General features: G+C 40.6%; 1 protein-coding gene across 3 annotated transcripts in view; it reads right to left on the minus strand.

Moving 5' to 3' along the window:
* Positions 1 to 850: 850 nt before the first annotated feature.
* cdc42ep3 (CDC42 effector protein (Rho GTPase binding) 3) overlaps positions 851 to 14,888 on the minus strand; it is a 196,452-nt gene continuing 182,414 nt past the window's right edge. For 2 of the 3 annotated variants that reach the window (XM_048530329.2, XM_048530330.1), the window contains exon 2: positions 851 to 2,539. In XM_048530329.2, coding sequence (XP_048386286.1) covers positions 1,444 to 2,223 — 780 coding nt within the window. In that variant the 5' untranslated portion in view covers positions 2,224 to 2,539 and the 3' untranslated portion in view covers positions 851 to 1,443. Of the gene's footprint in view, positions 2,540 to 13,557; positions 14,098 to 14,888 lie in introns of those variants that run through there. The other variant, XM_048530328.2, reaches the window with a different exon arrangement.

The raw sequence follows: 14,888 nt of genomic DNA on the forward strand, positions 1-14,888 counted from the left end.
CAGATGAAAGCTGTAGGGTATTGGCAGGAAGAAGCCTGTTAGTGATGGGCTAAGCTCAGCGGAATTTTTGTGAAGCAGGAACTCTGATGCATGTGGAGTTCATTCCCTAACTTTCATGTGGTCCACCTGTACTTTATCATGCGTGGAGCCTGTATCTTAACAGGTGTGGTGTCATTGCCTCAGGAGGCAAAGGAAGAAAACTTATCAGTAAAAGTAGTTATTTCTTTGGAAGGTAGGGAAGTGGAAAATCAATGAACCTTCAATTTTGGGTCACATCTATAATAGTCCGTGCTAAAAGGCATAACTCTTACCTCATTTTCTGCTAATCTTTAATATAGCTCAAAGAAAATATAACTTTATCTGTTACAGTAAGGATTCTTTGTGATTTTTTATGAATTTTCTATCATGTTTGGCATTTTCCTGTTATACATTTATTTATTGTATACATGTGCACCATTGATAATGAAATGACCTCCAACAGTTGTAACCTAACTCACAGTTGCTCTATCCTGTTGCAGACTTTTACAATGAGAGCCTTGTCTGAAGCATAACAGTATATCAATTTCTGTTGCTCACTATAAACCATGGTGTGTTACAAATGCCTGTGACACTGTTGACTGAAGTTATATTTTCAAATCACTACTTAATTTTATATTCATTAAATTTGCTGCTAAAAGCTATACAAGAAATAAAGTACGCAAGTAAAGATCACTCAGCTTATATTCATAGATGCTTATTTTGATCTGGAATGAAATCAACTTCATGCAGTCACTGGGCAGAGTCTCTTCAAGAAAATACCATCTTCAAGGGATTATTGAAAATAATTCCTCTGGCACCTGACACTGCATGATATCCCATAATTATTTCTTTATTGTTGTCAGATGTTGCACTTGTTTCAAGTAACATGTACATTTAAGCAATGTTTCACAAAAACAAATTTCTTTGAAGAGCAAGCGATAGTTGACAAAAACAGAGATAGTTGTAAACTACCATTACAGTTGTAAAGAAATTAAATTTTAACAATTGCCTGAATGAAGGATGGATACACGGATGCACCAAACACACCAAGTCAATTTGCACAAAAAAATGCTCTGCTCTAGTGTCAGAATTCTGACAAGCCATTGAAAAGGTTCAGCAAGACCCAGTTACACTGCACAAACATGAACTCACTGCCCCTCTGTTGAACATGTGGGCAAAGATTGTTGAGAAGTCATTCTGCATAAATGCGCACTGAAAATTGTATCACAGCCAAACAGCAGTCCTTCATGCTCTTCGGACCAAATGACGACTGCAGACGACGCTGAGTCCATTTCTAAGAAGCAGGCGGGAAACATTGACTTTTCACCCTCAAGTTCAGTAAGCACATATACAGGTTCTGTGGTTCAAATGTATTATGAAAGAGGTCCAAGATCTTCATTGTTAACTTTTGTTGAGAATTGCTTGTTATTTGATTTCCATCTGGTGCTTTCTGTCCATAACGTTGAGTACATCATCTAAAATTGAAGGTCCGAGATCCAGCTGAAGGGAGAGCAGTGAGCCGGTGAGATTGAGGAGGGTATCCTCTGATGAATTGTTCATTCTTGTCATTTCACACTGTATAGTGCTATGAGCGGAATCTTCCTCCATGATTTTACACTCTCTAGAATGTCCAAGAAATTTATGCGAGTGATTGATGCTGGCTTCGCCATTCTGTAATACCATTGGACACTTCTTCACTTCTCCTCCTTCTGTAATAACGTGCCCATTCCCACAGTGCTCATCCTTTTCTGGCATATGCTGTTCAGTGGCTGGGTGGAGTCGAGGGGGCTTGGGAGGGGCCGAGAAATCCCGCTTTGAAACAAAGGTTACAGTAGTTAGTAGAGGAAGATTGAGTGCTTGAGATCCGCCAATACTAGGAAGCGATATGGCATTCTTCAGCACAGGTGAGGGCATCTCAGAGAAAGTAGAATTTGGGGTACTGTTTGCCCTTGAGAATTCACTGTGCCCTCCATATTGACTAAGCTTTGCCTGGCCTTGATTTCCAGGCAATAGATCATACTTCCCTTGGAGAAATGAAATGTCCCCAAAAACATCATGCTCCCCTCCATTGCCAATGTGAATGGTGTGGCGGAAGTCTCCAAGAGGAGGGCTGATCATGTCCGGGGACAAAATGTCTCTCAGCTTAAATTTCTTGCCTTTCTTGTTGTTGGTTGTTTTCAGGTAAATTGGTGTTTTGGCTGGCATCTCTCAGGCAGGGTTAGGAAAATGTCCAGATACATCCAATTTTCCTCACAGGTACCAATAAAAATCTTCCTAGTGAAAAAGGCTTCAGGTTTCGTCTCCTCTGCTTCTTTGCACTGAATTATTATTATTTTGAAGAGAAACCAATCTCATTGCCAGTTTATGAAACCTTTTCAGCTTCTGACAGGTATTCTTTCTTCTACAGTGAAAGAGAAGGAAGGCAAACACGAACGTGGGTAGCTCTATAAAATCTGACGTCCTTATCGGTTATATGACTCAAAACCTGGAACAGCTGGCTCCCTGACAAACACGAGGTGATCTGTGTAAGGAAATCAAACAGACAATGATCATGCTAATCAAACAAACTGAAACTGACTGACAGAATGGTAGCATAATCATGATGCTACGACGTTTGTGATCTAAAGCCCTTGGCTATTTCTTCAGATTCACACATTCAAATCTTGCCATGTAAGCTGGAGGAATTTAAATTCAGCAACTGATATATATGGAAGAACAAGCTAATCTCTTTATGGGTGCAAAACTGTAGGGAGAAAACAATGGCATTGGATTAATAATCTGGAATTTTAGGCTAATATTGTGAATATGGGTTCTAATCCCACAACAGCAGCTGGTGTAATTTAAATTAAATTAATAAATCAAAAACTGAAAGTTAACCTCAGTAATGATAACCATGAAATTGTCATTATTATAAAAAAACCCCCATCTAAGTTAATAATGTTCTCCAAGGGATGATATCTGCTATCTTTAAATTGAGACAGGTGAATGCTTAACAAGGCTTGGCTACCCTCAGGCATCAGTGACTGACAATAAGTGTGCAGGTCCAGTAGGCAATAAAGAAGGCAAACTGTATGCTGGCCTTCATAGCGAGAATATTGTGTGCAGTTTGATTTTTTTATCTGAGGAAGGACGTTCTTGTCATAGAGGGAGTGTAGCAAAAGTTCACCAAATTGATTCCTGGGATAGCAGGTCTGATGTATGAGGAGAGATTGATTCAGTTAGAATTGTAGTCACTGGAGTTGAGAAGAATGAGGCAGATGTCATAGGAACCTGTAAAATCCTAACAGAACTTGACAGGTTAGATGTAGGAAGTATGTTCTCAATGGTGGGGGAGTCCAGAACCAGGGGCCACAGCTAAAAGATAAGGGGTAAACCTTTTGAAATCGAGGTGAGGAGAAATTTCGTCATCCAGAGACTGGCAAGCCTATGGAATTTCCTACCACAGAAAGCAGTTGAGGCCAAAGCACTATTTTGTTTTCAAAAAGGAGGTAGATATAACTGTTGTGGGTAAAGGGATCAAGGGATACAGGGGTTGGGGGGAGGGGGGGTGGAAGGGTGGGACGGGTTCAAGGATTAGGGTGTTGAGCTCAATGATCAGCAGTGATCATAATGAATGGTGGAGCAGGCTTGAAGGGTCAAATGGTCTAGTCCTGCTCCTATCTTCTATGTTTCTAGGTTACCAAATCTAAGCCATGCGTGACTCCAGTCTAATGGCAATATGATTATCTCTAATTGTCCTTTGAAATGTCCTAGCAAGCCACTCAGTTGTATCAGGCTGCTACTAAATACAGCACTGTAGTTGTATCATACAAACTACAACTGTTCAAGAACATGGCTCAAGGACAATTAAAAATAGGCAGTAAATACTGGTTTTACCCATAATTCTGGTGTCGTACAATAAATTAAATATAAATTTGATAAATGGTAGAGTTTGCTTCCATGGAAGTTTGTTAACTCATTTCCTTCTTGCTTATACATTACATTAAAGGTATTATGGTGGATCAATATTTCTCATAGAATGATACAGCACAAAATGGGGCCATTCAACTCAGTGTGCTTACGCTGTCTCCTTGAAATTATTACCTCTATTCCTAATTTTCCCCTCTTGATTGTGGAAGTTTGCCTTTACTATTCTTCCAATTTTATTTTGAACATTACTATTAAACCTACATACTTAAATCTTTCTAGAATGCAAAATGTTTCTTTCCATTTCATCTTTGGTTCTTCTGTCAATTACTTTAAATCTGTGTTCTTTGATTACCAACTCTTCTTCTGGTGGAAACAGTTCCTCTTTATTTACTTCCTCAAAACTCTCCCGTTATTTTGAGCGCTAGAGTTAAATCTTCCCTGAGCCTCACTGCTCTAAGGAGAATATTATTCACTCACTCAGGGTCGCGCAAACACACTCACTCAGTTATTGCCAGGAGTTCAGTTTTGAAAACAGGTTCCCTGTTGGGCTGTCTTACTGAACATCTGTATTGTGAAGGTGACAATGCATTCAAGTTACTCACCACAGCAGAAGGTAATAATGATTTACAGCACCACACGCCTCATTCAGCACAAAATTGTTATAACTGTGGCAACAGCTGCAGTCTTTCCATACAGCTAAAAGCTTCATTAAAAGCTTCAAGATGACTGAAACAATAGCAACAGCAGTTTAACCGAGTAACTTTTGGCAGCATTTTTTCCTGGTCTGAGCTGTTAATGATCTCAAATAGGTCAATGATAGCGGCACTACAAATTGCCATGAGTGATCCCTGACACTGGAGAGGTGTTGAATAAAAACAGACTTGGATCCTGTTTGCAACTGTTACCTAGTGATTAAAACTGGAATGTAAGAGAAATAACAAGAGGGAGAATGAGAACTTCCAAAAACTGAGCCTGACATATTCATTGTTGCAATATTAATTCGAACCACAAGGGAGAATGAGACAATGTTAAATATTTCCCTCTTGCAGAAGTATTCTGAACAGAATGGCGACTTTGATGCCTATTGGAATAGGTGCACACTGAATCAGAGATACATTCAGGGTTATAAGAGTCAGATTTGGACAGAACAGTTTGTGGCTGAAGGGAAGGACACAATCCTTCAGATGCATAAGAGAAACGCAATGGATCAGTAACTTGAGAAGATGAATGAGAAGCATCAGAGGCATAATGCGTAGGAGAAACTGATAAGAAATAAATTGAGAAAGGAGAAGTCAAAGGCAAAGTCAAAGAAAGGGAAAATCAGATAAAAACAAAACATTTATTTTTGTTCCCTAATTAAAAAATGTTCACGTTCTACAGAGATAAGTAATTTACTCTTATATAACTGGTTTCAAATCCTCAGTCACACAAAGTAATTCACAGCCAGTGAATTAATTCTGAAATATCGACATTATTTTTCAGTAGAATGTAACATCCAATGTTTTGCATAACTAAGGCCCATTTACAGAAATGAAGCAATGGCCAGTTAAGCTTAAATGCTGATTATTATTTCTGTCCTCAATGACTGGTGCCACAGTCAACCATACCAAACACAGTCAGAAAAGGAAAGCTCCCTGTATTACTCACCTTGGCTCACCCCAATTTGTAAATATGTCAGAAGTAAACAGTGAAACACTACTCAATTTACTGTGTTTTGGTGCTTTCAGTGCAGAGCAGCTCTTTCTAGCAGTACATCATTTGGAGAATTTATTGGCAGCCTGAGGAGGTGCTACGCATCAGCCATTAAGCTGAATTACTATCTGATATTTCTAGCTAATGGTTCAAATAAATGTTAAAGGTCCTAGATAGTACTTCAGGCCTCATTCTTCCTTCATCCAAAATCAAGACAGACAAAACTAAGCATTCATGTCATTCAGAGCAGAAACAGGCATTCAACATAGCTGATCTACGACAGTCATTACTTCACACATTTCTTTATTCCACTTGAATTACTACGCTGTCCCATATCCCTATTTTCCTCTCCCGCATACATATAGAGACATAAAGATGTCCAGGATGGAGACAGAGCCTTCGGTCCTACTCATCCATGCTGACCAAGTATCCTTAATTATATCAATCCTGTTTTTTAAATGCATTGGCATTGTGGTTAGCACTGCTGCCTCACAGAGCCAGGGACCTGGGTTCAATTCCAGTCTTGGGCAGCAGTTTGTGTGGATATTGCACATTCTCTTTAAGTCTGCGTGGGTTTCTGACGGGTGCTCCAGTTACTTCCCACAGTTCAAAGATGTGCAGTTTAGGTGGACTGGCAATGCTTAATTGCCACAGAGTCTTAGGAGGTGTAGGTAGGGTGGATTGGCCATGGCAGGGGGGGGGGGGTAGTAGGGGATGTGTAGGGGGTACAGGGATAGGACAATCTGGGTGGGATGCTCTTGTGAAAGTCAGTGTGGGCTTGTTGGGCCAAATGGTCTGTTTCCACACTGTACGGGTTCTATGATATCTGCTGCAAACACTCCAAGGGACAGTAAGTTTCACATTCTCATCAATCTGTGAAGTGACAGGAGTTATTTTGGTGAATGGGTGAGACCAGGCACTAAATAAATGCTGGGCAGACACATCTGTTTGAAAGTCTGGATTTAGTGTGCCACTTTGGGCCTGTTTGCTGATTACCATAATTTGAATCAAGCGCTAATTAAATATAATTTTCATTCACATGTGGAATCCTAAAGATGCCCATTGATTTGGAACATAAATGCTAATTTTCTTAAAGTGAAATCCCCAGAAAATTTTCAGAATAAAAGTTAACAAGAGTGCTAATAATATCTTGATGGTGTCTCAGAAAGTTTCCAGCAATGTATCAAAAGTCCTTATGGAAGCTCCAGCAGAAAGTGAATAGTGAAAGGTATTTACCCTGCAATGACTAGTTTATTCCAAACCAGCGTGTCATTGTCAGGTCAAGTACTAGCTACTATAATGTCCTGCATCTTGATTAATGAGTTCAGTTAATAAATTTTTAGCAGCAATCATTAATTTCCAAACCTTTACACTTTGCTTGTGTAAGCTTCACTTCCTGAATCAAGATGGAATCCTACACTTTTAACAAGCTAAACCAATGTTCCCAATGAAGGCATCTCCCTTGGAGACTGTTTAATGCCTTAAGTATTCATGGGCAATCATTCCTGATTTCCGTGTTTGATCTGTTTGTGGTCATTGGAAATATGGCCCTTTGTTCTGAACTCACTCATGACTTTCTCCACATTAATTCTTCAGAGTTCCTCATTATTTTCAAGATCTCCACTGGGCCTCCTCTAAGTCTCATCTTTTTTTTCAGAAAAAGAACCCCAATATCACTTCTACCTGTCCAGACATCAATATTATTTTTGTCAGAAATTATCCAAATGCGGCCCAACTAAGGCTAAGTGCAAATTTAATATTATCTCCTTGCTTTTATATTCTTGTCTTTAACTATGAGCCCAGCACTTTGTTTATACGCTGAATGACCTTAAAAACTCACATTGGTACTTTTTGTAACCAATGTATTATACTCCCAAACTCATTCAGATCTTTTAAAATAAATAGTCTACTTATTCCTCCTATTAAAGTGAGCCAAATCACCACAGTAACATGTATTTTCCTATTTCAAGAACCCAATTTCAAACCAGTATGCACCTCATTCCTAGCAATCTTCTGGATGTGTGTATGAGTAATTGATGTGCACTTGCTTCTCTAGAGGTTGGATGGTGAGTATGATTGTCATCCTAGGCAGACTAGATTGGACCATGTTGTCTTTTGACAAATATGCACCTGTAGTCCAGGTGCATCTGAGTCTTTGGCAGTGTTGCATCTGATTTTACTCTTGCATGGAATTAATTTAAATCTGGCAATCTTTGAGCCATTGAAGCTTACAGCATAGAAAATGTTAACCATTTGACCCAATGCCTATGTAGCCTGCTGGCTACAGCATTCCTAAACTCATCCCATGGCTCTGCACTCATCGTATCAACTTGCCTCTTGCTTTGAATGAATCCATTTTATGTTTGTGGGTCTAATTCCCTGAAGCACTCGTTTTCAAATGTTTTTGCCTGAAGGATCACTTGTGAAATGGATTAGTAATCATGGAAATCACACTAAAATTGTCACAACTTTACTATTAGAATATAATATAAACAGTATGTGTGGTTTTCTATTCATTTGTGGGATGTGGCTGTTGCTTGCTGATCAGCATTTCTTGCCCAACCATAGTTGCCCTTGAGAAGGTGGTGGTGGGCTGCTTTCTTGAACCGCTGCACTTCTCTTGCTGTAGGTTGACCCACAATGCTATTAGGGAGGGAATTCCATGATTCTAACCCTGCAACAGTGAAGGAACGATGATATATGGTGAGTGGCTTTGAAGGAAACGTGAAGGTGGTGTTTTCCCATATGTCTGCTGCCCTTGTCCTTCTACTGCTACTAAGCATTGGTGGTGGAGGGAGTGGATGCTTGCGGATATAATGCCAATCAAGTGGGCTGTTTTGTCCTGGATGGTGTCAAGCTTCATGAGTGTCATTGGGGCTGCACTCACTCAGGCAAGCTGGGCATATTCCATCACATTCCTGACTTGTGCCTTGTGATGCTGATCAGGCTTTGAGGGGTCGGGAGGTGAGTTACTCACTGCAGTATTCCTAGCTTCTGGCCTGCTCTTGTCGCCATTGTGTCTATGCGGCGAGTCCAGTTGAGTCTCTGGTCAATGATAACTCCCAGGATGTTGATAGTGGGGGATTCAGTGATAACACCATTGTACATCAAGGGATGGTGGTTAGATTGTCTCTACAGGTGATGGTCATAGCTTGGCATTTTGTGATGCGAATGTCACTTTCCACTTATCAGCCCAAGCTTGGATATTGTCCAGATCTTGTTGCATTTGAACAGTGACTGCTTCAGTATCTGAGGAGTCACAAATGGTCCTGAACATTGCACAATCATTGGGAACATCCCCATTCTGACCTTATAATAGAGATAAGGTCATTAATGAAGCAGCTGAAGATGGTTGGGCCAAGGACACTACCCTGAGTAACTTGTGCAGAGATGTCTTGGAGTTGAGATGAATGACCTCCAACTCACCTCACCTCTGGAATTCACCTCTTTTGTCCATGTTTGAACCTAGGCTGTAATGAGGTCAGGGGCAGAGTGGCCCTGGCAGAACCCAAGTATGATTCCAACCACCAAAGTGGCAGAACCCAAGTATGATTCCAACCACCAAAGAACCCAAGTATGATTCCAACCACCAAAGAACCCAAGTATGATTTCAACCACCAAAGATTTTGCAGACTGATATGCATTGATTCCAGTTTTGCTAGGGCTCCTTGATGTGACACTCACCTCACCTCTGGAATTCACCTCTTTTGTCCATGTTTGAACCTAGGTTGTAATGAGGTCAGGGGCAGAGTGGCCCTGGCAGAATCCAAACTGGTTGTCACTGAGGAGGTTATTGCTGAGCAGGTGCTGCTTCATAGCACTGTTGAAGACACCTTCCATAACTTTATTGATGATTGAGAATAGACTGTTGGGGTCGTAATTGGATGGGTCAAATTTGACCTATTTTGTGTGTACAGGATGTACTTGGGTAATTTTCCACATTGTCGGGTAGATACCAGCATTGTAACTGTATTGGAACAGCTTGGCTAGGGGAGCAGCAAGTTCTGGAGCAGAAGTCTTCAGTACTACAGCCAGAATGTTGTCAAGGCCCGTAGCCTTTGCAGCATCCAGTGTCTCCAACCATTTCTTGATATCATGTGGAGTGAACTGTATTGAAATAACTGAAGATTGGTATCTGTAATGCTCGGGACCCACTGGTGAAGGCCAAGATGGATCATCCGCTCGGCACTTCTGCCTGAATGTTGCTGCGAATGCTTTAGCCCTATCTTTTGCACTGATGTGTTGGCTCTTCCATCATTGAAGATAGGATATTTGTGGAGCCTCCTCCTCCAGAGAGTTGTTTAATTGTCCACCACCATTCACTACTGAATGTGGCAAGACTGCATAGCTTAGATCTGATCTGATGATTGTGGGATTGCTTAGCTCAGCCTATCACTTGCTGCTTCAGCTGTTTGGTGGGTGCAAGTATCCTGTTTCGCAGCTTCACCAGGTTGATACCTCATCTTCAGGTATGCCTGGCGCTGCTCCTGGCATGCCCTCCTGCACTCTCCATTGAACCAGGGTTGATCCCCTGGCTTGATGGTAATGTTTGAGTGCGGATATGCTGAGCTATGAGGTTACAGATTGTGCTGGCGTACAATCCTGCTGCTGTTGATGGCCCACAGTGCCTCATGGATGCTCAGTCTTGAGATGCTAGATCTACTGAAGTCTATCCCATTTAGCACAGTGGTAATGCCAGACAACACGATGAAAGTTATTCTCAATGTGAAAGCGGGACTCCACAAGGACTGTGAGATGGTCACTCTTACCAATACTGTCAGGGACAGATGTTAACTGCATCTGTAATACTTCTGTAGGAATGGCATTTACTTGATCAGTAAGGGAATCAAGGGTTATGAGAAAAGGGCAGTAAAGTGGATATGAGGAGCATGTTGGATCAGCCATGATCCTTTTGAATGTCTAAGCAGGCCTAAGGGGCCAGTTAGCCTTTTTCTAAGTTATAGATATTGATGAGGTTGGTATGTCTAATTCTCACTGCAATAGTTTGCCTATCCTTGCACATTCCCCTCAAGTGGGACAGCCAACCTTCTGTGTTGCCTACTTGGCTATCATCCTCCACTTCCATTGTCTGTATGGAGAACTACAGTAAATATTTATACCAGGTTATCCCAATTGTCAGACTTTGCTAGTTCAAATATTGGCCCATTTAAGAGTCTGGACATATGGAGGTTAGGGTTCTAATCTCTAAACGCTAGGCTGACATCCAACAAGATAAGTTTGACTAATAAATATTTACAGCACAGGAGGCTTTTCAGCCTACCATATCTGCACCACTCAACAAAGACCTGACTAAACAAATCCTGTTTTCCAACTTTTGCCCATAGCCCTGAGGCTACGAAAATACATGTAAATACATTAATGTTGCTTGAATGATACAAGAGTTCCATCATCCTTTCAGACAGTGAGTTCCAGATTTCCACCACCCTCTTGTGTGAAAAAGATTCTCTTAATTCTCCTCTTAGTCTTCTGTCTCTTAAATGTTTTCCCCTGGTTATTGACCCCTCTACCAATGGCAAAAGTGTTTTTTTATCCACACCCCTCATAATCTGATTGATATTATCTAACTAATCTGTGCAGAGGTATTATTACACAACTCCGGTGCAAGTGGGACTTGAACCTGGGCCTCCTGGCTCAGAGGTAGAGACATGTTTATCAGGCCTCTTCTCAACTTTTGCTGCACCAAGGAAAACAGCTCCAGCCTGTTCAATCTCTCCTCATAGCTCAGATCCACCAGCCTGGGCAGCAACCCGGTAAATCTCTTCTGTACCCTTTCTAGAATGGGAATGGAATGGCAAATCTCTCCAAGCATCTAGCCAGTTTCCCTGCAAAAAGTGAAGTTTGGCTTTCCGTCTGTTTATTGTGAAAACATCTTTGTTATGGAAACAACACACCTGTTGCATGTAAAAGCAAGAAGGAAATGGTCTCATCTGCTGCTGGCATAGAAGTGAAAGAGGAGGAAAAGGAAAAAGAGAAAGGAAGGGCCAACAGATACCCTTGTTTCCATTCCCTGAAGGTGGGCACAAGCAGAGGCTTTACATTCCTGAAGAGCCCTGTTTTAACTGGCTCTTTGGATAATTAGGTTCCCAAAAAAGGATCATGGAAAGAGGTTCTTATGCTTCAATTTCTACCCTCAGTTATCCAATTATATGAAAAGCTAGGCCATTGGTAAAGTCTGAGGTACAGAGTATAAGCCAATAAAATCAGCTTCTAAATACAATGAGAGTAAGAGAGAAATGACATTGTTGTGAGATAATAAAGTGTGGAGCTGGATGAACACAGCAGGCCAAGCAGCATCTTAGGAGCTTTTGTGCTCCTGAGATGCTGCTTGGCCTGCTGTGTTCATCCAGCTCGACACTTTGTTATCTCGGATTCTCCAGCATCTGCAGTTCCCATTATCGCTGACATTGTTGTCATGCAGTTTACAGTTGGCTCATCATAATAGATAAGCTCAGTGCTAAGAAATATGACATAAAAGGATTTGCAAAATTTTTTGAATCTCTTGTTCACTTTTCTTTTACTGTTATCTACTTACTCCAGAAGTGAACAACTAAATGAGGGAAATTTCAATTTAGGAATAGAAGACGCAGGAAATCAACAGCTAATGACTCCATGAAAGCCCATTCTGTTGGTCCCCTAACATCTCAACTGCATTTTCCTTAAGTTTGTGTCTCTGTCAGTGCCTTAACTCATTATTAGATAACTATGTGAGAAAGCCTTTCTGATAAATAATTTAAATCGGGGATTGTTTTATTATTCCGAAAGAGCTAGAAACTAATTACTTTGTAAATATATAATCCATGGTGGCACATTCACTGCTGCACCACAAGCAGTGTCTGGTAATAATGTGCCAGTCTATCAGTCCATAATCCATGCAGAAAACTGAAAAAGTACTTCCATTAGCCTCAAGCAATTTGAATCAGAAGTGTGATTATTTCTCACTTACTGGAACCAGAAGTCATGACAGAGCAACTTAAATTAATGAATGTTAGGATATAGTAGATGACAAAGGAGGCTGCTTGGTCTGTCAAATGTAGCAATGGTAATAACTGACATCTTTTAGATTGCTCAAGCCCCAGTAATTTATTTTCCAGAGTACAATATTGTTCCAAATCAATTCAATTATTTGGCTAAAAACTCGACAGTAATACAAATTTGGTCACGTCTAAATGGATCAGAAACGTGGACACAGCATTGACATGGTCAGATTTCCTCTGCAATTTTTAAAAACAAAAACACTATATTAAAGGTTATACAAGTACGGTTACACAGTTTCTAAACAAGAGCAGATGCAAATCACATTGGATTCTTATATTTAAGTTCCAGCGTTACGTAAAAGAAGCTGACATCTCCAAATTAACTGGCAGCCCAGGTGGCCTCTGTGACGAGAGAAACCTATGTCGCCTGACCCAGAGAGCTTTGCACCCACAGTATTTAGTTTCACATACACAGCATTCATGTTACAGAGCGTGCTGAAAGCGCTTATCTAAAGAAGTTAGTAAGAACAGCCGATGCTGGAGTCTGAGACACAGTGTGGAGCTGGAAGAACACAGTTTATCCAATCTGTTCCTGCGCATTAGCTAAAACAATACTTAAAGTTACAGAAACAAAACTTCATTTTTCCTTAACTTTAAAAATTTTTGTTTTCTTTCCCCCGTATTTTGCGTTATTATCCTCATCTATTTAATCCAAACTGCCCTAGCGAGGGTAAAACATCGGCTGAGGTACTCACACTTGGTAAAATCTCCGTAACGGTTTGAGGGCAGTGAATCATTTGATTTTGGGGTAGCGTTTGGTTGATAGATTAGGAATTTTTTTTATATCCTGCTTTAACTCAAACAGATCCCTAGCTCAGTAGAAAGAAATGAGCTGTCAATCATACGATGGAAAGTGGGAGAGAAATGAAAAAAAAAGACTTACGGGTCTCCCCAGGGCCTTGGAGAAATGATGTTAACTATTTTCCATTATCCTGCCGATCTGTCCTTTAGAGAGAGATTCCTCTTTGCTGGGTGCTGAAGCAGTCGAAAATCAAATCCCCAGAGCAAGGTCTGGCAGCGTGAGCTCCCTGAAGTTAGTGATGTGCGCTGGGTGTGTGTCTGCAGAACTGAACAGTCAATTTCAGTGGCAGCAGGCCAGATGTTGGAGCCACCCTTAATTCTTGACAAGCAGCGTCCACCTGTGTCTGCCTATCACATCCACGTCAGTGGGGAACAGTTCTCTGTTGCCATCTGTCCCTCCCTAGAGCCAAACAGCTGGGAGGGGAAAGAAGTGGATTGAAGACAAATCTTTTTGGATTTATTTGCCTGTCAAGTGGCTGACAAAAGGGAGGATAACATCTGGGAAGAGCTGCAGGTACCATATGAAATCAACTTCTGCAGCGTGAAGGGAGGCCGTTAAATATGTTAAAGCAAAGAGAAGCTGGTGCAACGAACTGTCCTACCCCCTCGGGCACAAAGCAAGACAAATCATAAGCTCTGCTACACTCCGGGATGGGTGTGTGAGCTGAGGAAATGGGGAGTAATACTGAAAACTTGGAGTTCTGGATCAAGTTGCTGGAGCAGTTAATAATTACAGTCTTAAACAATTCAAAACTGAACTCAACACTTAACTTGGATCCGCTCAAAAATGTTTGAAACTAAAAGTTCCGTGTAATCAAAATATGCTTAGCGTGAATATAATTATACAGTCGTCAATTGAAAACAAAGCAATATTTTGTCAGTTTATAATCCAGTCCGGGTTGTCGACATGATTTGAGATTCCAACTCCTATTCAGTGTTTACACAGTCAGAGTATATTTGTACTGTGGTAATGTGCCGGGTTAATGTAAATGTAATGGAAACACATACATAAATTCATATTAACACAGTCGGAATACCCAGAGTCTAAAAGAAAACTAAAAGAAAATTATAACGACTAAAGGAGTGAAGTTGATTATAATTAATTGAAACACTGTGGCAAACCCAAGCGATCTGGTCCAAGAAACATAGGGTGGTGCTGAGGTTTAGAATGAAGATATTGTAAAAAAAGCCTGTAAAGAATACTTAAGTATTTTTTGTATAATAAATCTGGCAACATATTGCATTTATATTGTGTTTTTAACATAAAAACAAACTCCAGGCACTTTGTGATGAGAAGCTCAGCTACAACTGAGTTTTTAAAAATTACGTTTGATCTTGTCTCAGAGTGCATCCTTTGCTTACTTCAAATCTAGAAAAGTTAGCTGAGATGCCACAAAAAGAATTCACTTTCTT

This window comes from Stegostoma tigrinum, chromosome 4 (assembly GCF_030684315.1).
Source record: "Stegostoma tigrinum isolate sSteTig4 chromosome 4, sSteTig4.hap1, whole genome shotgun sequence".
NCBI lineage: Eukaryota > Metazoa > Chordata > Chondrichthyes > Orectolobiformes > Stegostomatidae > Stegostoma > Stegostoma tigrinum.